Source organism: Mesocricetus auratus, unplaced genomic scaffold (genome assembly GCF_017639785.1).
Source record: "Mesocricetus auratus isolate SY011 unplaced genomic scaffold, BCM_Maur_2.0 Super-Scaffold_100676, whole genome shotgun sequence".
Lineage (NCBI taxonomy): Eukaryota > Metazoa > Chordata > Mammalia > Rodentia > Cricetidae > Mesocricetus > Mesocricetus auratus.
Genome location: NW_024429266.1, coordinates 12,301,721 through 12,325,967, shown reverse-complemented (window position 1 = coordinate 12,325,967; position 24,247 = coordinate 12,301,721). Strand labels below are relative to the sequence as shown.

Below are 24,247 nucleotides of genomic sequence, written 5' to 3'. Positions count from 1 at the left end.
ATTTATACTGCAATTAGGAAGAATAATCCAGACCTGTAAGAGGGCTCAGTGGATAAAGGGCCCCCAAGTCTGTTGACCTGAGTTTGAGCCCTGGGATTCACATGGTAGAAAAAGAGAACTGCCACTGCCACAGGATCCTCTGAGCTCTACCCACTCAGCCTGTGTCTGACCACGCACTCTAAAGTACTCACTGTGGCGTGTGTCTGACCACACGTACTCTAAAGTATACACTGTGGCCTGTGTCTGACCACGCACATACTAAAGTGTACATTGTGGCCTGTATGTGACCTCATCCACACTGTGGCATGCATATGACCACATACATTCTAAAGTGCAGCATGCATATGACCATATACACTCTAAAACACATGCTTTGGTATGTATATGAGCACATACACACTAAAATACACATTTTTAAAATGTTTTTAAAGAAGAATCCATGGTGGTCTCTGACCAGTGAAGAAGATGGGGAAACTGTAGCGTTCTGTGTGGTTGGAGGAGAAAGGGGTGCTGAAGCAGCCAATGGGACTGGCCTGGAAGGAGTTCTCATAACAGTTTCGCACTGCTCGGCACAGCCGTGGACCTCCTAGTAACGCTGCTGAGAGGGAGGGGTGAAGATGTGCTGTGAAATCCACCTTCCCACCCAAGGCAGCCTGTGCTGGGTCTTCAAATCAAAAGTCAGCTTGAAAGTACTTGAAGAGTCACAAAGTGTAAAACATGACATCAGGGCTAGAGAGATGGTTAAAAATGCCTGATGCTCTTGCAGAGAACCCAGTTTCAGTTTCCAGAACCTACCTGTCACTCCAGTTCCAGGGGATCAAGTTCCATCTTCTAGCTTCCACGCACATAGAGCTGGCATACATGCAGGCAAAACACCTATACACATAAGATAAAAAAAAATATTTAAGTGATACAGTCCATTAAGAAAGAATTGAATAGAGCTTTTAGGATATTTATTGTGTGTGCGTGCATGATGCATGTGTGCACACACGTGCATGGTGGGGGGGGACACAAGCGGTGTGGCAATTGTGTGGAAGTAAGTAAGCACGTCTAGGATTACCCAGCTTGCATAGCGAGAGCCTTTACCACTGAGACATTTCGCTGGCCCAGAATAGATCTCCTGCAAATGAAAAATACGGAGTGAAAACACTAAACCAGGGCCTGGAGAGATGGCTCGGTGGTTAAGGGCACTGACTGCCCTTCCAGAAGACCTGGGTTCAATTCCTAGCACCCATATGGCAGCTCACACCCATCCGTAACCGCAAGATCTGACAGCCTCACACAGACATGCATGCAGCCAAAACACCAATATACGTAAAATAAAAATAAATTATTTAAAAAAAAAGAAAGAAAATGCAAAACCAGGCCTGGAAAGTTGGCTCCGCCATTAAGAGCTCTCGTTGCTCCCGCTGAAGCCCTGGATTTGATTACAGCACCCATGTGGTGCCTCCCGGCCGTCTTACTCCAGCCCTGGGGGATCCAGCATGCTCTTCGGACCTTCCCTGGCACCGGGTATGCTCATGGTACACAGGTACATTTGCAGGAGAAATACTCATACACATAATGAAATACAAATCTTTAAATAAATAAAAACCCAAAATAATCCACTTGGGCAATGCTTTGCCATTTTGAAGCATACATTTAAAGTTAATGTTATTCTGAAGATACAAAACAGGTAGGTTACAAAAGAGAAAGCAAAAAGATACAAAACTTAAAAGGTAATTACTGACTTGCCCAGCGAGTATTGAGTACCAAAAACAATGGGCTGCTATCTCCTTCCAGGTAATCCAAAACCTAAAAACTGTTTTCTGACCTTAGGGACATCGCTGCTGACTGACTTCCAGGGGTCCAGCGAGAACGTGCTACGGATGAAGGAATGTGGGGAGTATGTAAACTACACCGCCACCAGGGACACCATCTGCCTCTCTTTCCTCATGAGCCTTCTCCTGAAGAACTCCTACCCTGTCCTCCTCACAGGTCTCAAAAATAAGGAACAGGGAATTCCTGAGTCAGGAAGAAGTTTACCTATTATTGGGTCTAATCATGTTCAAGCGGGAATTAGTTAACAGGCCCCGAAAATTAAGAGAGACTAATTTTCAGTGTTACTGATAGCCTATGAAAGCCCACTTTAATGAAGGACATTGTAAGCCTATGTACCTGTTTTCATTACATAAAAGACAAATTCTAGAAATGTACACATCAGATGAATATGTGGTTGACTTTCATAGTCCATGGGCCCTGGTCCTTACACGGCCACCTCTGGTAACACCAATTGTCTAATTAAACTTAAACATTTGCAATTTGTAAATATGGCATAAAATTTTCCAATCTTTTACTATTACCAAAGGAAAGACTCAGTACAGTTCCTGTTCATTCTGGATATTTCTCCAATCCATTGGCTAACATTTTCTTGTCTCTGGCCTGTGCTGTGGATCACCCGTGGCAAATAATAGTGTTCCCAGGGACATACACAAAGAGCTTCAGCGGTGTGACACTCAGACAGCACATACTCATTTGCCTCTGATTTGCTGTAAGGAAACTTGAATTTTTCCGTTTTGTGAACTTGGAGTCATGAGTCCTTGCTCTGCCTCAATATGTTTATTTTTAAATGCCACCTTAGATTGTGTTAGAAAAAAAAAAGATAGTAAGGGAACTGGGTGTTGTGATGCAAGCCTGTAATCCCAGTACTCAGGAGGCTAAGGCAGGAGGATTGTTGAGTTCAAGACCCCCCTAGGCTATATAATAAGACCCTCCCTCAAAAAAGCAAGATGATGAGGTGGGCTGGGGAGAAGGCTTGGGGTCAGCAGCACTCGCTGCTCTGGCAGAGGGCTCAGGGCTGTTTCCTGGCACTCACTTCATAGTGCATAAGCACCTGTGACTCCTGCCCCAGGAGCCTACAGCCTCCTGCATGGGCAGAGTCGTGCACATGCTCACGCAGAGGCAGCACTCGTGCACATAAAACATCCTTTGCAAATCGATTTTGTTTCATTTGTTCAGTTTCAGTTAACGTAGTTCTAGCATGCTATAAGCAAGAAACGGTTGTGATGGGCTTAAATGAACATTACGTAAAAATTACAATTATCTCCTAATCTGTCTTTTGTAAGCATATAAGTCAAACAATTTGAAAGAAATTCACATTATATCCCTAATTAACTTCTCTCACATTTAAAACAGAAGAAGAAAAATATTCTTTCTGTGTCAATTAAATGAATATGCTACTAGTTCGTTTTAACCTACAAATGTGTGTAATTTTCTGGCACATGGCTCTAACCTAATATATTTCCCCCTCAGGAGACTCTGGTGTCGGGAAGACTACTATCATCAGTGAGATGCTTGAAAAGCTAGAGGGCCGAGGAACATTTGATATAAAATACGGGTCAATTTTAGGAAAAGTTCTGTTACACAATGAAATTAAAAGATCAAGGTATATCTATTTATATATATTAAACTTTAAATTTGGCTTTTTTGGTAAGACTGTTTCCTTGCCAGGCAGTGATGGCACACGCCTTTAATCCCAGCACTCGGGAGGCAGAGGCAGGCAAATCTATGTAGTTTGAGACCAGCCTGGTCTACAAGAGCTAATTCCAGGACAGGCTCCAAAGCTACAGAGAAACCCTGTCTTAAAAAAAAACTAACAAGCAAAAAATGTTTCCTTGATGAATGTCAACTTTGTTCTTACAAAGCTAATCTTTTATAAGATGACGAGAATTATGAGGCAATAAGAAAAATATTTTCTCAATCTCTCAGATATATATACATACATATATGTATATTTGTGAGAAGTAATGGGCTGTCTAAATGTATATGTGTGTTATAAAATTACATCAGCCGATTAGCACAGCTGCCACCTCACGTGCTTACACTCTGCAGTGAGAGCACTTTAACCCTGCGCTTCCTGCAGTTCTGCGGTCCCTCCATGGCCAGGAGACACACCTTAAAATCAGATTCCCCTTATTTGCATCCTTGGGCAGACACCCCATTTGTTCCCACCCACCCTCAGCCCCTGACACCTTCCCCTCTTTCAGCTTCCATGAGTTGAGCTTTCTTCAGACTCTCACTACAGTGGAGTTTAGTAATTCTTGCCTGGCTCAGTTCACTCTCTGTATGGAAATATCCGGTTGTTTTGATTTATTTTCATTTGTATTCTTTTTATTTTAATTTTTTTAATTAAGTATCTGGGGTGGGGCTTGTGTGGCCGCCGATGCCTGCAGAGGCCGGAAGAGAGCATCACATACCCTGAAGTTTGGGGCCATTATGTGCTGTCTGACCTGAGGGCAAGCATCCAAACTCCAGGCCTCTGCGGTAGCAGCAGTGCTCTTAGTCACTGAGACGCCTCTCCTGACCCTGTAGTCACTTCTGCTACCTTCCTCTTTCTGTTCAGGGTGGCTGTGTCTATTTGGAGTCTTGTGATTTCACAAAAAAAAAAACCAAAAAAAAAAACACCAGCTTGAGTTTTGATAGCGATTACACTGAATTTGTAGATCATTTTGGGCAGTATAAGCACTATAACAATATTGATTTTTCTAAACCATGAATACTGGCTATAGTTCCAGATATTTGTATGACTTTTCAACTTCATTATAGTTTTCAATATATAGACATTTTTAATTATTGAGATGATCGTTATAGCTTTTTGCCCTTTATTCTATTACTATGATGCACCACTTTTTATTGATTTGTATACATTGGACCATCCTTGCATTCCATGAATAGGTCTCACTTGATCACAAAGAATGGTCTCTTTAATATGCTGTCAAGTTTGGGTTTGTTAGCTTTCTGTTGAAGATTTTTGCATCTGTGTTCCTAAATGATACTGTCCTGAAATTCTCTTTGTTTATATCATTTTCTTATCAGGGCAATGCTGTCTTTATGTAATGATTTTGGAAATATTCCTTCTACCTCCATTTTTTGGTAGCATATGAGCAAACATCCACTCTTCTCTAAATAATCAGTAGAAATCAGTGTAAAACCATATCGTGTAAAACCATACAGTGCGGAGCCATACGGTTCTGAGATATCTTTCCTTTAATGGAGGGCTTTTGTCACTGACTTAACCCTTAAAATTGGTTTGCCCTAATTTTCTATTTAGAAGAAAATCTTTACTTTTTTCCGAAGTGTTAACTGCTGAATTCATTCCTTTAAATCAGATATACTTTCATTTATTTTAAATATAACTAAGTTTAGAACCACACACTTTATTTAACAGAAAATGCAACTATAAGTTATTTCCTCCCTCACAAAGTTTTGCATAATATCAGCTTGTGGTAATAGAATAAATCATCTACATATGAAATATATAAAGACTTTTTATAAGGAGCATGTGCCTATCATTCTGAATTTTGTCTGCCTCTTCCTAAAAGAAAAAAATAAACCTCTTTTGCAAATACAATTTTCTAAAATGAAACACATTTCTAAAACTTAAGTCTCACCTTGTTAAAATACTAGAGAAGCCTGCTTTTTCAGCTGATAAGAAAATGGCATGTGGAGAGGTCTTAACACCATAAAAGTGTGAACAGAAAAAGACATGTTTTCTTGTGGGCAGTCTAAGTAAAATCAATGACAAGCTGCTACTTTGATTAGATTTTATTACTGCAACTGGAATGATGAACTAATTTTGGGTCCTTAAACCCTTTGCTCCCAACAGCATAAGGCAGAATATCAGCATCTTGCTTGCTGAAACCTACAAATCAACCCTCGGAGGTTTTGGTAAGTGTGGCCACATGGGATCAAACTTCTCTATGGTGGCCATATGTGAAGCCATTCCTTACAATGAGAAGTCGTAGAGTAACGACTAGAATCGCTTTCATCCCAGCACTCGGGAGGCAGCAGCAGGTGGATCTCTGAATTCGAAACCAACCTGGTCTACAGAGCTAATTCTAGGACAGCCAGGGCTATTACACAGACAAACCCTGTCTCAGGAAAAAAAAAAAAAAAAGTAAAACTGGAATTATTCATTTAAAATACAAACTGTTGAAAGTTATCCGGGACCCACTCAAACTATGGTGGAGGAGACTGTATGCTCCCACGGGTGACTCCTGCCACCCTGGTGGAAGAGCGGGTGGGATCTAGGAGGCACTCTCTGGCTCCGTTCTTTCCTGGTGCCCAGCACAATGCAGGAGAAAGTCGTGATTCTGGAGCTCTCGTGCCAGGACGAACAGCAGAAGCATGAGTCCAGAGACAGTCTGGGGTCTTAAACTAGTGTAGCAGCATCCTACACATCCCCCTGGATGATTCTGACTCTGGGAATGAGTCCTGCATGGTGCTTTCCCATCATTCGGTTCAACGGGTCTAACACAATGAGCACAGCTTTCATACCACTGTGTGTGTTATGGTTTCTGACACGTAGTGTACAATGAAAAATCATGGAACCATTGAAAGCTGCTGTCCTCCCTCGGACAGAGCATTGTCATTAAAAGAACAACAGCAGGATAAAATGGTTTATTTCAAGTTTCCTAACACCCTAAAATAGAGCATACATATCCTAAACTGCCCTAAATTTATTTCTCTTTTTGTATTTGGCATTGTAGAACAGAGTGCAAAGAAAGTAGAGATTAAAACTGATGACACCACAGTTAAAAATGATAAAGGAATTATAGTCTCTACAATAAATTTTACCACCAATATGACAGCGACCAAAACCAAGGAGATGATTCTGCGGAAGTTAGTCAGAAGAACCAAAGACATACTCGGAGCCCCAAAAAACAACAGGGTAACAGCCCCTCTGAGCCCTCTGTTTGTATGAATCAAGTAATGAATTGGTTTGTTTTAGTTTGTAAAAAGGAGAACATGCACTCCTGAGTGTTGTTTTAAAATGCACTTACAATAGGGACTTTGATTTTTTAAACAGTGTAATCCTCTTCCAGTATAATGGGTTGCCCTGTGAGAATTAAGACCAAAAGAATATGCCAAAATCTAGATAAAGCTTGCCTGGAACCTGAGTTAGCTACTGGTGCCTTGGTGCTGTAATTTCTAGCTCACTTTCTTCCACTGCACGGAACTCTAAAAGAAAGAGGGACTTCTAGAACCCAGGGACTCTAGAAGGCATGACGGGAATGACTTGTGGGAATGAGGCAGGCACACGGGGGCAATCGGGTGCTCTTCATGTCACCTCCAGGCTTCTTGGCCTGGAATCAACTGTCAATTTGTTATCTGAGTCCCAATGGGAGCTTACGATCACTGACTCCCATTCAATACCATGAAGTTAATTCAGGGTCAAGAGGTTTACAAGATTCACAGATAAGCCTGTGTGGGGGCCTAGGAGTCCCTGCTGCCATTGCCTGTGTCACCTTTAGCAGGTCTGAAGGCCTTGCTTCAGATTCCCTTGACTTAGACTAAAGATTTAAATAAAACTGCCTACATGAATAAGCTTTAGGAGTTTGAAAGGGTTTCAGCAACCTATAATCACACCATTAGAAAATGAAGGTGAGTGCAGGGGGTGTGGCGCACGCCTTTAATCCCACCCGGCACTCGGGCAGAGGCACTCGGATCTCTGTGAGTTCGAGGCCAGCCTGGTCTACAGAGCGAGTTCCAGACAGCCAAGGCTGTTGCACAGAGAAACCCTGTCTCAAACCACCCTGCCTCCCCACTAAAAGAAAACGCAGGCAAGAAACATGACTGCCAGTCTATATTTCAGGAGGAGAAATACTTTTTTTAAAAAAAAGTTGACAGTTACAAATTAGGAAATTAAAGCAGTCATTTGTTTTTTAATTCACAAAAAATAAACACAGCCAAAAGAGTTAATCGCACAGAGATTATGATCAACACACTTTACTGCATAATACTGTCCTAGGTAAAAAGTAATACAAATTTAAAAACTGGAATATGTTTCTGAATTTTATTCCCAAACCAGATGCGTATGAAATAGAAGAGCTAAATCCTCCAACGGGGCCTTGCCAGTAGTAAGCACATGAAAAGAAAATGCTTAGTGAGCTGGCACATTCAAAAGTACACGCCACAGTCAATGCTTTATCAGCAACAAAAAAGCACTCCTGAGTATCATGTAGTTGTTTTAGGAACCAAGGGTGCATAGTTTCTGCTGGTTTGAATGCTTGCTGTCTTCTAAGACCAGAGCATCAAAATAGATAAGCTCTTCTGCTTTTAACTTTTAAAGAGCAGATTACTAAATGTAATTTTGTTCTTGAACAAATAGCATAACATCTGTAGTTTAAGATTTTTTTAAAGGTTGTACTAATTAATATTTTGAAACATCCTGTCTCCCTTCAGATTGTAGTATTTATAGACGACTTGAATATGCCAGTACCAGATACCTATGGAACACAGCCACCCCTGGAATTCATCAGACAGTTACTAGAAATGGGCGGGGTTTATGATACTGAAAGAAATTCATGGAAGGTACAGTATACACCAAGATTTCCTCCTCACTGGATAATGTTATGGAACACTTACAGCAACACTGAGTGAGGAATTTAGAAAGTCTGGTTACGTAAATATGTTAATGTTGAGACCCTTCTGTGTTTCCTTCTCTGGAAATCAAAAGCCCTTTGTTCTAAAACTCGATCCACCAGTTTCAACTGTCCACTCCTCAGGTCTCTCCTCCATAAGACGGGATGACTGTGTTGCAAAAAGTTGCATGTCCCTGGAGACTAAAGCACACTGGGTAGTGAGTGGCATTGGCTGGGACGCCGGCCAGACTGTCCAAGTCACCACCCACCTAAGCAGAGAGGAAGAGCCCCAGTGCAGCCTCTACAGAGAACTTGAGAGAGGCGGGAAAACAAAGAAGAAAACGAAACGGGTCCCGGAATAACAACCTGGACAAAAGCCCTACAGCTACCAGAAAATAGTCATAGTAGGCCTTTGATGGGATTTCTGAAGCCCCAGCACGGGCATGGGAACGACCAGAAGTGTCAAACGCACCCCATCAGGATAGACTGGGTCCTGTTCTGGCTTTAATGGGTTGCACAGGATCCTAGTCTTTTTTTTTTAATTAATGTTTTACTAACAAGCAAAGAGATGGATCTCATTTTTATATTTTCGTGCATTTATGTCCTTGTAGCTTGCCGTGACTTGTCTCCCTCTCTCATGCCTCTCATGCCTGCCCCTCAGTGGTCCCTTCCCTTCCTCCAAGTAGTTCCACATTGCTGTCATGTCAAATCTGAATTTGTGTGTGCGCGCGCGTGTGAGCGTGTGTGCGTACATATAAGAGACAATGTGTGATATAGTTGTTTCCTCCCTGCCTCCCATTATCCTCTCTTTTTCTCTTCCCTGTTTATATCCGCTTCTCCTCTCATTGGTTGCTTCCTACTTTCGCGTTGTATTTGTTTGTCCGATTTAGATTTACATCTAGAAAACACAATCTTTTCCTATATGTATTTGTCTTTGTAACAGTGCTCTCCAGCTCCACCTACCGCCCTCCAAATGGTTTAACTTTGTACTTTTGTTTGGCTTTTATTTTTAATTACGTGTGTGAGTTCATGCCTGTGTGTGTGTCTGTGTGCAGCTCAGTGCTGCTGCCTGTGGAGGTCAGAAACGGGTGTTGGATCCCCTGGAGCTGGACTGATGGGATGGTGGGAGCTGTGCTGTGTGGGTTCTGGGAGCTGGATTCCAGTTGTGTACCAGAGCAGTATGCAGTCCTAACCATGAAACCATCTCTCCAGCCCCGCTTCCCCCCTCTTTAAACCTGGGTAGAATTCTACTGTGTTGAGAGGTGGATTTTTGTTTTGCTCTTCTATGTGTAGCTGTCCAGTTTTCCAAACACCTTTTGTTAAGAGCTGCCTCTTTCTAGTTGGTGGCTTTGGAGATTGACTTATTCCTGTTTTTCTAAGACATTGAGATGTGTCCTTAAGTTATTCATTTGAGATCCAGTTCTTCTTTTTTATTACTTTCAAGTCGCCATACAAAGTAATGAGTTTCACTATAGCATTTCATGTGTCTGTGTGGTTATACTTTGTTTTAATTTGCTCCCCTCCCACTGCCTCGGCTTGGTTTTTTAATTAAGTACTCACTTGTAGCTATGAGTTGTTACTCTACAGCTTCCTTCATTGTCCTACAGACTACAGTGAACGCTGTGCTTTCATTTTCATCTGATTCTAGGAAGTTCTTTATTTTCACCCTGATCACTCCAATGACTCATTGGTCATTCAAGAGTACATTGTATAATCTCTGGGTGTGTCTCTTGTTTCTGGTTTTATTCCACAATAACCTGATAAGAAATTGTTTCAGTACTTGCTTTATGAATTAAAATGTGTACAATTTTTTGAAGCTGACATGCTGTTAAGAATAATGTGGATTCCACAGCTGTTGTGTAGATTATTCTGTAAATGTCTATTAAATTCATGTAACCTATGGTATAGATTACTCTGAAGTTTCCTTACTAGCTGTTAGTCTTGATGACCTGTTTCAGAAGTGGGCTGTTGAAATCACCCCCTGCTGTTACATCCAAGCCTATTTGGTTTATGAAATTGGAAGTCCCAATATTCAGTGGGCATGTATGTACAATTGTTACGGCTTCTTGGTGGGTCACTCACTTTGTTAAGCTGTCTTGTACTTCCTTGAAGGTTTTCAGTTACAACATACTCCATCAGTTATCATAATAGTTACCCCAGAATGATTCTTGCTTTCATTTGCTTGGTTGATTGAGTTCTGTCCTTTCTCTTGGAGACTTTTTAATGAGTGAGCTATGTTTTTTGAAGGACATTATCCAACTGACTAGTCTGCATTATTTAATTGGGAAGTTAAAACATTTACATTTAGGGTTATCAGTGGGAAATATCTACTACTACACTTTTTGGAGCCCCCAAATGAGTGCAATCAGGCAGTATTTTACTTTCTGTATCTGGGTTATTTCACTTAGCATAATGTCTTCCAGGCTCATTTATGTTGTTACAAATGACAATATTTCCCTCTTTTTTAAGATTTGGTGGCATTTCATTGCATATATACACCAGAGTTTCTTCATCCATTAGTGGGCCCTTAAACTGATTTTGTGTTTTTTTTTCTGTTACTAATAGCACAGTGAATGCAGATATATTTTTATACTGATTTAATCTCTGTTTAATGTGTATATATACTGGAACATGTGGTAATTCTACTCTTACGAGGAACCTGAACCCTGTTTTTCATGATGTCTGTGCTAATTACATTCCCTCTAGTAGTTTTCAAGAATGTCCCTTCTCAGCCTCACCAGTATTTTCCATTTGTTGTCTTTTTTGCTGCTAGCTGTTCTAGCTGAGATGAAGTGGAATCTCCCTATTGTTTTTATCTGAATTTCCCTGATGCTCAGTGGTGACTGGTTCTCCTCTACCCGTCCCCGTCCCCCCATTTGCCTGCTGGTTATTTGTATGTTTCTTCGGTTGAAATGTCCCCCAGTTCTTTGTTGGGTTATTTGTTGTAGGGAGCTATTGGGATATTTGAGTTCCTTGTATACTGTAGACAGAGTCCCCTTGTCAATGTCGGGTCACGCTGTCAACCACTGTGCTGAAACTTCTTGTTTGGGGAAATCCCACATGTCTGTGTTAGGTTTGTCTCTTATGCTTTCAAGTTTCTTTGCCAAGACCAGTAGATATATTCTGCCCCCGCCCCCCCCATGTTTTCTTCTAATACTTTTGCATTTTGAAGTGATTGTCATTTTTTTTAAGAGGGCTATTCCTGATGACATTTAGAAAGCCTGCTGGAAGTGACTTACCTTGAAGTTACATTTTATGACAGGTTACCTGCAAAGGACATGGGTTTCTATTACCATAGTAATTTTTGTAAATAGTATTCTAAATGTTTGCCTAAATTCTTCTTCGTGGGGCGGGGGGGAGGGGGAACGGATATATATTTTACTTCTTACAGACGGCACTCCCTTTTTAAAACCCTTCCCACAGACTATTCAAGATCTTTCTATAGTGGCTGCCTGTGCACCTTCTGCTAGTGGGAACGACATCAGCCCACGCCTCCTCAAACACTTCTCCATCCTGGCGTTACCTCACCCTCCACAGAGCACATTATGTACTATCTTCCAGGTAATGCATCTAGCTTGTCCTCCCTCCTGCCCTGGCACCCTTCCACCCCCCCTCCCTGGGGGAGAGCCAGGTTCTCAAGAATGCTATAGTACTCTGCTACACTGGTTGGGTTTTTTTGTTTTGTTTTGTTGTTGTTTTGTCAACTGGACACAAGCCTTAGACATACCTGGGAATAGAAAATCTTTTCTTCTTGTGTGTGGTGGTTGACATAGGGTTTCTCTATGTAGCCCTGGTCATCCTGGAACTTACTCTGTAGACCAGTCTGGCCTCAAACTCAGAGATCCACCTGCCTCTGCCACCCAGTGCTGGGATTAAAATTGGGGTGTTGCCTTGATTGGTACTGATGTGGGAGGGCCCAGCCCGCTGTGGGCAGGCCCTCATGGGTCTGTAAGAAAGCAGGGTGAGTAGGCCAGGAGGAACAAGCCAATAAGCAGCGCTCCTCTATATAAGTTCTGCCTCCAGGTTCCTGCCTTGAACTCATGCTCAGCCTGTCTTAGGTGATTGACTACAAGCTGTAAGGTGAAATAAACCCTATTTTCCACATCTTAGCTCATTTTCTACTGGGGAAGCAAAAAGAACATATTATAAGGAAAAGTCTGAGAAATTAAAAACACTAACACAGAAATTATTCTCATCTTCATAAATTTTATTTCTCCTATATTTCTGGACTATTATTTATGATTTATCTTTTAATATTGAGATCACAATTTAGTTTTGATGAGAAGTGCTGCAGTATGTGTCTGGTGCAATCCCAGGACTCCACCCTTATGACAGAGTCACTGCGTCTGCCGTGGCCCTCAGGAACTGCACTTTAGCATGATCTTTGCGCTTTCTGACAGGAGGTGGGATCGCCTCCATCAGACTGGGTTGGCATCCACGATTTCTTTCTTCTAAAGCAGTTTTCTTTTAGGTGTGGCCTGTAATCTCCTGCATCAGAATCATAAGGGATCAGAGGGAAATTGGTTTTAATTTACCTTCAAGACTTACAAAGAAAGAAAATGAAAGATTAATTTTGAAGAAATGCACTATGTCCTATGTAATCTCACACATCAGATGTATAAATTTACACTGTATTTCACTTTGAGCCATTTTCCCCACAGGGAATTTGGACTCTCCAAAAGAAACCCATGTGTTTGGCAGTACAGATAAGGTGATGTTCTAACACCTGCCCCCCTGGCAAGCAAGGAGATGCTGTGCACAGAGGTGGACCCCCGCTGTCCCCAAAGAACACACATCACATGCCTTGAGACCACGGGACCAGCACTGAGACCTCCCCAAGCGTCTGTTTCCTACACCCAGGGTGCCTTGACGTTTCTAAGCTTCTTTGCCACCATCGTGTCCTAAAATCTTAATGAGTAGTAATTTTTTAGTGATATTAACCCTCTGTTGCAGTTCACAAGTCTGCTTCTTGGTGAATATTAGCCATAACATGGGTTTCAATGTTGAACTGAATATTGTCTTTTCTCCTTAAAGGCCCACCTGGGAATGTACTTCTCCATCCATAACTTCATAGCTGAGGTCCAGAAATGCAGAGACCAGCTTGTGCTCTGTAGTTTGGCGATATATTATCAAGTCTGTAAGAACATGCTGCCAACACCAACCAAATGCCACTACATATTTAATCCCCGAGACGTGTTCAAGGTTTGTTTTGAAATTAATTCTCTAGCTTATTTTCAACATTTAAATCGAGATATAATTGTACTGCATGAGTCTCTGTCTCCTGGCCTCCCTTCTTGTTGGTACTGTCCACCTGAGATAGTTAAAGACGTAAGAAGTGACCTCACAGCTGCACCACAGGTCCATCGAAGAGGGCTGCTCTGGAGCAGAGGATTCAGTAACAAAACCCACTCAGGCTTTCCGCACACACGCTGGGACCCTGCCAGAAGAAATGACCAGGTCACACTGTAGCTTTGACCTTGTTTGGAGGACTCGTATGGCTGCAAGGGAGTAAACCTATGTAGGTACTTTGTACACTTAAGTGAGTTTTCACCTCTTTTCCAGCAGCGCTAGCTCTGTCAGCAGCCATAATTAAATAATTTTCAAAATTCAATGTTAAGAAAAAAAATAGCCAGGCATAGTAGCTGTGGTAGTTTGAGTGTAACTGGCCCCCAAAAGCTTAAAAGGAGTGACATTATTAGGAGGTGTGGCTATATTGGAAGAGGTGTAGTCTTATTGGAGGAAGTATGTCACTGTGGAGGCGTGCCTTGAGGGCTACCGCCCAATGACTTAGTCTACTTCCTATGGCCTGCAAGATGAGGGACTCTCAGCTACCTCTCCAGCACAGTGTCTGCCTGTATATCACCATGTCCACCATGACGATAATAGACTAAACCTCTGTTCTGTAAGCTGCCACTTCAATTAAATGTTTCATTTATAAGAGTTGCTGTAGTCATGGTGTCTCTTCACAGCAATAGAACCCCTAAGACAGTAGCACACATCTTGAATCCCAGCATTTTGGAAAGCAGAGGCAGGTAGATCTCTTTGGGTTCAAGGCCATCCTGGTCTACTGAGAGAGTTCCAGGACAGCCAAGACTACACAGAGAAAGCTTGTCCCAGAAAAAAAAGAGGAGGAAGAAAGGAAGGAAGGAGGGAGGGAGGAAAGGGAGGAAGGAAGGAAGGAAGGAAGAAAGGAAAGAAAGAAAGAAGGAAAGAAGGAAGGAAGGAAAGTAATTTAGTATGGTATCTTCTCTCACTGTAGAAATTCAGCCCTGATTTGCATAGAAGTTCTTAATCAAAACTTAAAATGTTGAACACATCAACATTAGAAAGTACCTCACAGCTGGATACATAGTGCCTTTAATCCAGGATTCAGGAAGCAGGGGCAGGGAGATCTCTATGTGGAAAACCATAGGCCAGCCAAAGCTACACAGACCCTGTCTCAAAAAAGGCAAGGTCCCTCTCTGTCACCTGTGCTGGCAGAATTTGCCACCAGGCTTTGGTTTCTGGTCATGGTGAGCCTCTCTTAGATGAACCTGAGATATTACCAAACCTCCTCCCACTTGGAGCCATTCTGTGGCAGTTTTCTTTGGCTTTAACTTGCCCATCCCATGAAAACATTCAGATTGTCCCAGAAATTGATGAAAGTTTCTTCTATTTTTATAAAACATGCATCCACACAACTTGAGCTTTTACTTTGCACAATCCCCTGCTACTGTTTATTATGTTCATTTTTGATCTCTCACAGCTTCTGCTGGGGTTGATGCAAGCGGACAAGAGCGTTATCAACTCTAAAGAGATGGCAGCTCAGCTCTTAGTACATGAAGCCAGCCGAGTGTTTCATGATCGGTTAATTGAACCCAGTGAAAAGAACCTTTTCTACCAGCTTCTCTCAAAGGAACTGCAAAACCATCTGCAGGTGTGTTCTGAAACATGTTCCAAGTGGAATTTTGAGCATGCACACACACAAATATTTTAGGAAAGTCTTCAAATATATCTCTAATATTAATGAAAGCAACTTTTGTCCTCTTGAGAATTCCGTCCCATCCTTGAAGATGTCTGAGAACATAGCACGAGAGACGAGGGAGGTGATGGAGCCTTGATTCCTTTGTTTGTGATTCTAGCCCCTCAGAACCCCAACACTGCACCTTCCTCCCCACGGCCAACAGAAATGACCACCGAGCTGCCCAGACTCCTCATCTCTCCCCACCGCTTTGTCCTTTAGCCTCCCTGCTGTCTCTTTTAACTCAGGTCACAGAGGATGTGTAACCACTGACTTGAAACGAGGCCCGAGGCTCAGTGGGCAGGGAGTCGGCTCTCTTCACTGCATCATCCTCAGACAGCCAAGGAGGATGTTAAGGGCACAGGTGAACAATAGTGAAACAGAATTGCAGATTACAAACTGTATACACAGAGTTCTCCTTATATAAATGTGCCCATATACAAATATGTGTCTATATATGAATATTTAAATGTGCACATGTATGCTTCTGAGATAATTACAGAATCACTGAGATTTTAATCTAGACTCACCTTAATATTATCGTTTATGCTGACCCATATCAATTTGATCCCTCAGCCTTTTTAAAAGTCTGTTGAAATATACTGGCATTTAGGACCCCAACATAATGCCTTCTCCATCTCCACACCCACCAGCCCTTCAGCCATCCCCTCCAGTTCTCCCGGGGATACCGGTCTTCTTTGCCTGCCTGGCGCTGCTATTGGGTGGCATCTCTGTGCCCTTCCCTGGTACTTCCCATGGGGACTGGATCTCCAGCCCTTCTGTTCTTATCTATCTTCAACATCCTGAGAGGCAGTGAGATCTGGAGATTTTAAACACAGCTTCTGCCAAGGTTCAAAGCCCAGGTCCTCCCCCTCATGAGCAAATAGACCTTGAGCAAATGGCCCCTCTGTGCCTTGGTTTTCTGACGTCTAAGTAAGGGCAGTGATTTCCCACCTCATAGGTCTGTGGTGAGAATGAGCAACTCTAATGAAAATGAAACATTGAAAATTGTTTCTGATATGCAGTGATCCATCTAAGCTATTATGATACTGAAAAAATACTTTCATGTCTACATTTTAAAGATTTATTTATTAGATGTATATGGGTGTCTTGTTTCCATGTTTTCTGCACACCAGAAGAGGGCATCAGATCCTACAAAATTACACTTACAGACAGTTGTGAGCTCCCATATGGGTGCTGGAAACTGAACCCAGGATCTCAGAAAAGCTGCCACGGCTCTTACCTGCTGAGTCATCTCTCCAGCCCCTACACTTTATATACAGGCAAGAAATTTGGTAAAGATAACCTGAACCTTAAAAGAGAGAGATGACAGCCAGGCGGTGGTGGCGCACGCCTTTAATCCCAGCACTCGGGAGGCAGAGGCAGGCGGATCTCTGTGAGTTCGAGGCCAGGCTGGACTGACAGCCTCCAAAACAATACAGAGAAACCCTGTCTCGTAAAACCGAGAGAGAGAGAGAGAGAGAGAGAGAGAGAGAGAGAGAGAGAGAGAGAGAGAGAGAGAGAGAGAGAGAGAGAGAGAGATGACTCTAAACCCATGTCCTGCTACCCTGGGCACCTCACTCCTCAGCTGTACCCACGGCGCCCTCTCTACCACCAAGATGCCCTTTTCTGGTGTCGGTCTCAGTCCCCATGCCTCTATGTGTGCCACAAGTCTGAGCATGTGCCACTGCATTCCAGTCAGAGGTCAGCGTATTCCCCATAGTCTCTGCCCCTGCAGCTGCAGGCCCCTCTCCACGGCTCACTCCTGGCCATTGTCCAGGGCTCTGGTCAGAAAGACCATGCCCCACTGTGAGTGGAGTCTAAAGGAGGGCCACCACTCAGGACCGGGAAAGGTGGGCATGGAAGGAATGGGGAGATGATAAGACAAGATGGATGGGTCCTTTAGAGCTGCCGGGCATAGCAATACATGTGTGGACGGTAACTGTTTTATTTAGTTTTATTACATTCACAGTGTAATCATGGCTTTGTACCCTATACATATATGAGACTATAATTTGTCAGTTTAGAGTAGGGATCATTTTTTAAATTCCGTGCATACTTTTGACCTTATGGTAGCCTTTTCTGGCCAACACCAGCCTCTTTCTAGACTGTGCTTCCCCTGTGTATGAGACTGCAGGACTTGCCTCTCGCAGACCTGACTTAGCTATCTCTAATCTACCCACCTCATGAGGACAGACTAGGTGATTTATATAAATTTCTGGAACTCAGTTTAGTAAAAGCATTTAACAAATATATCTAGAATGAATGGCTAAAGAATGAATGAAGGGGGAGGGCTGGCCAGGTGACAAACAGTGCCGAGCAGAGGAAGGTTCCTCAGGGTTGCGCAGCTGGTCAAGTGATGGCATCATCACCCAAACCTAGGATGTCTGATGTCATGCAGTCTCTCAGGGATCATGCCATCCCATCCGGGACCACTATTGGCTGAGCGAATTACTTCTGAACATCCACCAGGAATTTCCAGTGCTAGATGGCAAGTGAGATACATGCTAAGGATTACTGGAAATGGTGTGGACACTGCCTGCAGCTACCATCACCAAGGGGCTACAGGGTAGCTTGCAAAGAGCTCTGATAAACCGTGCAAACACCCAGCCCTCCCGTGAACAAGAGTCATTCACTTTGACTGGATTTAGAGAGGAGGAAAACGATGAGACCATTGTCAAATGGGAGAGAGTTAGCAGCCTTGGTATGAAAGAGAGCCAAAATCATGCAAACTAGACCAAGAAAGAAGCTGTACAAAGCCAACCATACAAGGCCACAGGACCAGAGTGGTTACTGACCACTGGCTGAGGAAGAATCCTTTTCCCACATCATCAGTAGAGCTATGGGCCGTCTACCCACAGCCACACAGCTCTCCGCCCAAAGGAGAGTTCGTGGTCAGAACTGTATTCCAAGACTCTTGGATTTCTTTGTAACACTTGCATTTTATTAGAAGCATTAAAAAATATTATTTTAAGGAGGATTCCACAAGCTTCACTTCCCAAAAGAACACACATAATTACATGCACACACACACACACTCATACACAAATTGGTTGAGAGCCTGAGCCCTAGGATCCACTACCAGAATTGTCTATGACAGACAGGATTTCAATGTACAGACAATGAAATCTGAATATCAGTCAAATGCTCACTGAGTTCTTATTTACAATAGATTCATTGGAAGCATGAGAGCCTGATGAATAACCCAACTCTATTTGTGGACTTCATGGATATAAATAAACCTCACAGAAAAAAGATCTACCAGAACATCAGCAGCTATGAAAAACTTCTCAGCATACTTAAGAAATTCCAACAGAAGTTGAGTTCAACATCTCTGGAGGTAAAGACATAACATATGAAAACCTGAAGAGTATTAAACATGGATATGTTTATTTGTGTGTACATGCATAAATATATATATCAAACATGCTAAAGTGTGTGTGCCTGGGGTGGGGGAGGAGGTATATGCCCTCCAGTTTCAAAGCAGACCATTAGAAACCCAGCTGTTTGTAATACTCTCTAGACTTTGTCACAGTGACATCTAATTGCAAAGATGGGGTGTAGCTGAGGCTAAGGGGAATTGAACGGCAGAGATAAGGGAGTTAAGAGATGCGAAAGAATATGGCAACAGGGTCCAGAGTGACAGACACACCACGGCTGTGGCTCTTTCCATCTTTTCCATTGCCGTCATGAGCAGAGACATGCTGAAACAGAAATGCCAACCAAACCACAGATGCCATGTATAATTTCCTAAGTCTCTCCCTCCAGCCACTACCAATACAGAGCCACAGAAAAGCAACCTAGATACTATTTTTATGCTCTTCATCCTGTGCCTTCAGCCCCACAACTTTCCAGGTCAGCTCACCAGACTATTAGCAAAGGAGTGAGTTGATTGTGAAAATGTGTCATCTCTAAATGTTGACACAGACTCTTAACTGGGTCTAGGTCACCACCATGCTACTAGACAGAGTCACTCACATTCCTGCTTCCTAGTATGTAAAACCATAACAAACATTTGATGCACTTTTCTAAACCTGTAATTCATTTATTTGCTACATTTCTTCTGCTAGATGTCTCATTCAACTGTATTCTTCAAGGAAGCTATAGAACACATTACAAGAGCTGCCAGAATCCTCCGACAGCCAGGGAGTCACATGCTACTGGTATGAATTTCAGTTTTTCAACTGTTTTTTTTTATGTTTGCAAACTAAAAATTCAGACTCTCCAGTAAAATCTACATATAGAAGCTGTATTCAGATAAATTACAAAAGACCCCAATAACTGCGTCATAGAACAGGATCTCATTGTTTGCAGAAGAAATTCACTGGCACAGGGACATGCTATTTGTTTGGGAAAGGCCCTTGGTGTGGCTAAAACAGATGTGCTTGGCACCGCACATAATGTATCCTAGTACTAATCTATCCTAGTACTAATCTAACATCTACACAGGTGGATCCTGGGTTCAAAAATAGTACGCCAAGTTTGATATTTATTTGAAAATAGAAGCCATTGCACAAAGATGTGTTCCTTATGAGAGTAAGTGACAACTAAATTAACAGAAAGTTCCAAATACTTGGAACAGACAGAAGGATTTAGAAAGCAAAATAAAATCCACAATATTGGACCAGCAAGATAGCTCAGTGGGTAAAAGTGCTTGCTGCTAAGTGTGAGTTTGATCCCAAGACCCACATGGGTAGAGGGAGAACCTACTGCTACAAGCTGTCTTCTGACCTCTATACTCAGGCTGTGTCATGTATGTACACACACTCACTTACACGCCCACACACACACACACTAAATAAATAATGTGATAGAACCATTTAATCCATGATATTTTGCCAGTTGTATAAACATATTATTTAATTTGTTATTTATGACTACCATTTATATTTTGTCTCTTAACTTTTTTCCTCCAAAAAAAAAGATTCTATCTTGCATGTAACACAGCTAGATTTTGACTCAAAGAATCTTTTTAAGTAGACATTTGAACAAAATTAACTGAAAGGCATTTTTAGAATGAAAAAGTAGAATCAAGAAGCACAATACAAAATAAATCAAATAAATCCCCCCTCCTGCCACCAGCTATTTTCTTACTAACTTTCCCATCTATAAATAGCATCGTATGAATCTTCCCATTTCCTCTGTCTGGGACTCCAGCCTGGGGGATGGTGTTGCCTACTAGGGTCACACTTCTCAATTCAGCTAGCCTAGAACTCCCTCACAGACAGGCCCCAAAGTTTGTCTCCAAGGTCACTATAGATCCTGTCAAATTAGAAAATAGCATGGGAAAATGAAAGCAATTACACTACATGTCTAAAGTAATACTTACAGGAAAATCTATAGGAAATCTATTAGGTCTAAATGCTTATACTTAAAAAGAAGAAAACTTAAAGTCAATAGCCTAGATTTCTGCCTTGGGAAACTACCCCAATACACAGCTATTAAGCCGAAAAAGGACATGGTGAATGGTAAAGGTATATTACTAAGAGAAATAAAATAATCAGGAAAGTGGTATGCTTACGTGATTCCAATTATATAGGAATATCAGTGGTTGCCAAGAGTTTGCTCAAGAGGGAAGCTCCAACAGTCTTCTTAATGTGATGAAATTCTGTTCAATAATGAAATCATGAATGTATTATACTATGACTTAGTTTGGGCTTCTATTGCTGTGAAGAGACACCATGACCCCAGCAGCTCTTGTAAAGAAAACATTTCATTGGGGGTGGCAGCTTACCGTTTCAGAGGTCCAGTCCATTGTCGTCACGGCAGAGAACAAGGAAGCGTGCAGGCAAATGTGGTGCTGGAGCTGAGAGTGTTACATCTTGACTCAGGCAACAGGAAGTTGACTGACTGTCACACTGAGGGGAGCTGGAGAAAAGAGCCTCAAAGCCCGCCCCCACAGTGACACACTTCCTCCAACAAGATCACACCTCCTAATAGTGCCACTCCCTCTGGGGACCATTTTCTTTCAAACCACCAAGCTATATATTTGTAAAAACTATGGAGCTTCACAGCTAAACTGAACCTTAGTGTTTACACTTTTGTTATTTTTGAGACAGGGTCTGACATATCCCAGGCCAGCCTTGAACACCCTGTGTAGCCTAGGTGGACGTTGAACTTATGATCCTCCTTTCTCCACCTCTCAAGTGGCGGGATTACAGGAGCATGTCACCTCACCCTATTTTATGTGGTGTGGGGTTTGGTCCAGTGCAGAGGGACTCTACACACAGAGCTGCATCCTGAGCCTAGTGTTCACAAATATGTGTGAGGTGATTTCATCATCACCAAAGAACAGTCACTATTGCCTAAAATAACTACCTACCTATTTTCCCATGAGTGAAGCATCAGATATTGATAATGATACTATAGGTTTACAAGTCAATTTGTGCTATTTCTCCAGGGTATCAGTACAGTAAAATTTCACATATTTAAGAGTGTATGAAGATATTAGAATGTAAGCTATTGTCTTTTTTTTTTGAGGGGGGGTTCGAGACAGGGTTTCTCTGTATTGTTTTGGAGGCTGTCCTGGAACTCACTCTGCAGACCAGGCTGGCCCCGAACTCACAGAGATCCACCTGCCTCTGTCTCCCGAGTGCTGGGGTTAAAGGCATGTGCCACCAATGCCCGGCTGTATGCTATTGTCTTATAGTCTGAAATATGCTTACTGTTAATATTTCTAGCATAAATAAGTAGAAAAGTACTTATTGATCAGTTCCCAGAAAATACATAGGAACCACTCACTTTGTTTTTGTGGGTGTTTAATTGCTTGTGTGTGTGTGCTAGGAACAGAACTCAGAGCCTTGTCCTTGTTAAATGAGTAGTACTCCCCTGCGCGACATCCCTAACTCCAAGACATTATGAATCCAATGTTGGATTTGTCGGTTTGTTTTCCAAAGATTGGAACTGATGCATGTGGAAAAGAAACCTATGCAACCTTAGCCTGTTACATGGCAGAACACAAACTATACAGAGTGCCTGTAACCCACAGTTATGCAGTCTCAGAATTCAAAGACATGTTTAAAAATGTGTTTATTCAAACCGGCTTGGAAGAGACCCCCATTGTTGTCATGGTTGCCAACTTACAAGAACAACAGGTGAGTGCTTGATGTCTTTTTGATTTGCTAAAGGTTGGTGTTTGTGCCCCCAAGAAGGTTCACGCTTATGTGTGGGAGTCTTCTACTAGGGAAACATTTCAGCCCTCTGTGATGTGATCTCTGTGCTCATTCAGTCACAGCTCACGGGCTGTGTTTGTAATCATGCCATAGCTCTAAGTAAACACCCAGCAGAAGTATTTCCTGTCTTTGTTGTTTACATTTTAATTAGCAGATTGGAAGTGATTACTCCCTGTAGCAAAGTCAGCCACCTGTATTAGAGCTGGTTCTGGTCTCTGCCCCCAGATGTGTACAGATGTGTGTGTAACTTAGTGTGCTATAGCAGCTTGGAGCACTTCCCTTTCTCTCCTTCATCTGTCACTATTGGGGTTTTCCTTGTAGGTTTGTTTCTTACAAGCAAACAAAACTTCCCCACTATTTTGAACAAGTTGTGTCCTTTTACTGTCAAAGCATAATTAGGAATGTCACCGAAAGTCGTATTTACTCCTTATGACAAAATTCAAGGGAATGTTGTACATGACTTGTGTTTTGACAAAAATATACTTTAAATTATTTAAAACCCTATCCTGCTTCTTCTCCTGATTCTGAGTCTCTGGCTACCAAAATTTTTCGACTGGATGCCATATTTGAGAACAAATTAGGCTCCATGTCATATCTGTCATATTTTATAAGAATCTAAATTTTCTGCTTTTTTCTGTGTATTCATCCTTTCCCCAAATCAAAACACCCTGATCCACTGATCTGAGTGAAGCTTATCAAACAGCCCTTCTTTCTGGTTTCGAGAGATGCTATTCCTGCCATGCTTGGAGCCCACCGTTCTAGCCCATCAATGGTTTTATAGAAAGCCGTCTTTGGCCAAAAGCTGAGATGAACATAGTGATGTTTATATTAAAATAGTGCCTCCACCAGGCTATTTCTAGCTTTTCTTCTGGTCAGATACAGATGAGGCTGCGTTAAGGCTCCTATGACCTGCTGGACACAGGTCCCTGCCGGGCTCACTGCTGTGTACCCTTGGTACCCTGTGCATCCACTGGGTACCAAGCGTGTGTCTCCTCGACATATTTGAATTGATGGGTGGGTAGATGAGGCTTGTCTGGATGAGACTGAACTAAGATGTCAGCTTTCGTGGTAAGTAGCCTCAGTTGCCCTTAAGTGTCAGTGCTTTCTCAGTTTGTTTAGAGAAGAATGTATGATTTATCTATCCCTAATTGATCTGTGTTTCACGTAAGACATCATTTATAGAAGATCTGAACTACATTATCAATGGAGGAAAGGTTTCTAACATGTTTGAAAACGAGGAGCTGGATTCCATTGTTATGAGGATTAGAGCTTTTACTGAGCATTCTAATGTCATGGACGACAGGAAATACTTACTCACGTTATTCCAGAAGGTACTGTTTTGCATCTCGACTTTATCAAATTGCCATGGTAAACTTAAAGTAGAGCATGCTTATAATTCTGTACATGATTTTCAAGTTGGATTCAATTTCTTTAGTTCATCAAATGAGTTCTAAAAAGCTAAAACAATATCCAACACTCCTACACAGAGACACAGCATGCCCTGGGTGTCCCAAAGACTGACAAATCTGAGGTTAAAAGACTGATTTGTTTTTCTAAAATAAAATGAAAGAAAAAACAACTGCATCTTCAGATTATTTTTTTCATTGAGATTCCTTCCTCGCAGTTAATAAGGGCTCCATTTCAGTTACATTGGTGTCAAGTCAGGAAAAGGA

The 24,247-nt window shown here is 42.1% G+C and overlaps 1 protein-coding gene across 1 annotated transcript in view; it reads left to right on the top strand.

Moving 5' to 3' along the window:
- The window catches only part of Dnah14 (dynein axonemal heavy chain 14), a 184,436-nt gene that overhangs the window by 98,636 nt on the left and 61,553 nt on the right, over positions 1-24,247 (top strand). Inside the window, 12 exon segments of the mRNA XM_040738878.1 lie at positions 1,819-1,977; positions 3,292-3,424; positions 5,645-5,706; positions 6,528-6,709; positions 8,224-8,352; positions 11,826-11,963; positions 13,437-13,604; positions 15,148-15,318; positions 18,575-18,742; positions 19,473-19,565; positions 22,299-22,496; positions 23,744-23,905. Coding sequence (XP_040594812.1) covers positions 1,819-1,977; positions 3,292-3,424; positions 5,645-5,706; positions 6,528-6,709; positions 8,224-8,352; positions 11,826-11,963; positions 13,437-13,604; positions 15,148-15,318; positions 18,575-18,742; positions 19,473-19,565; positions 22,299-22,496; positions 23,744-23,905 — 1,763 coding nt within the window.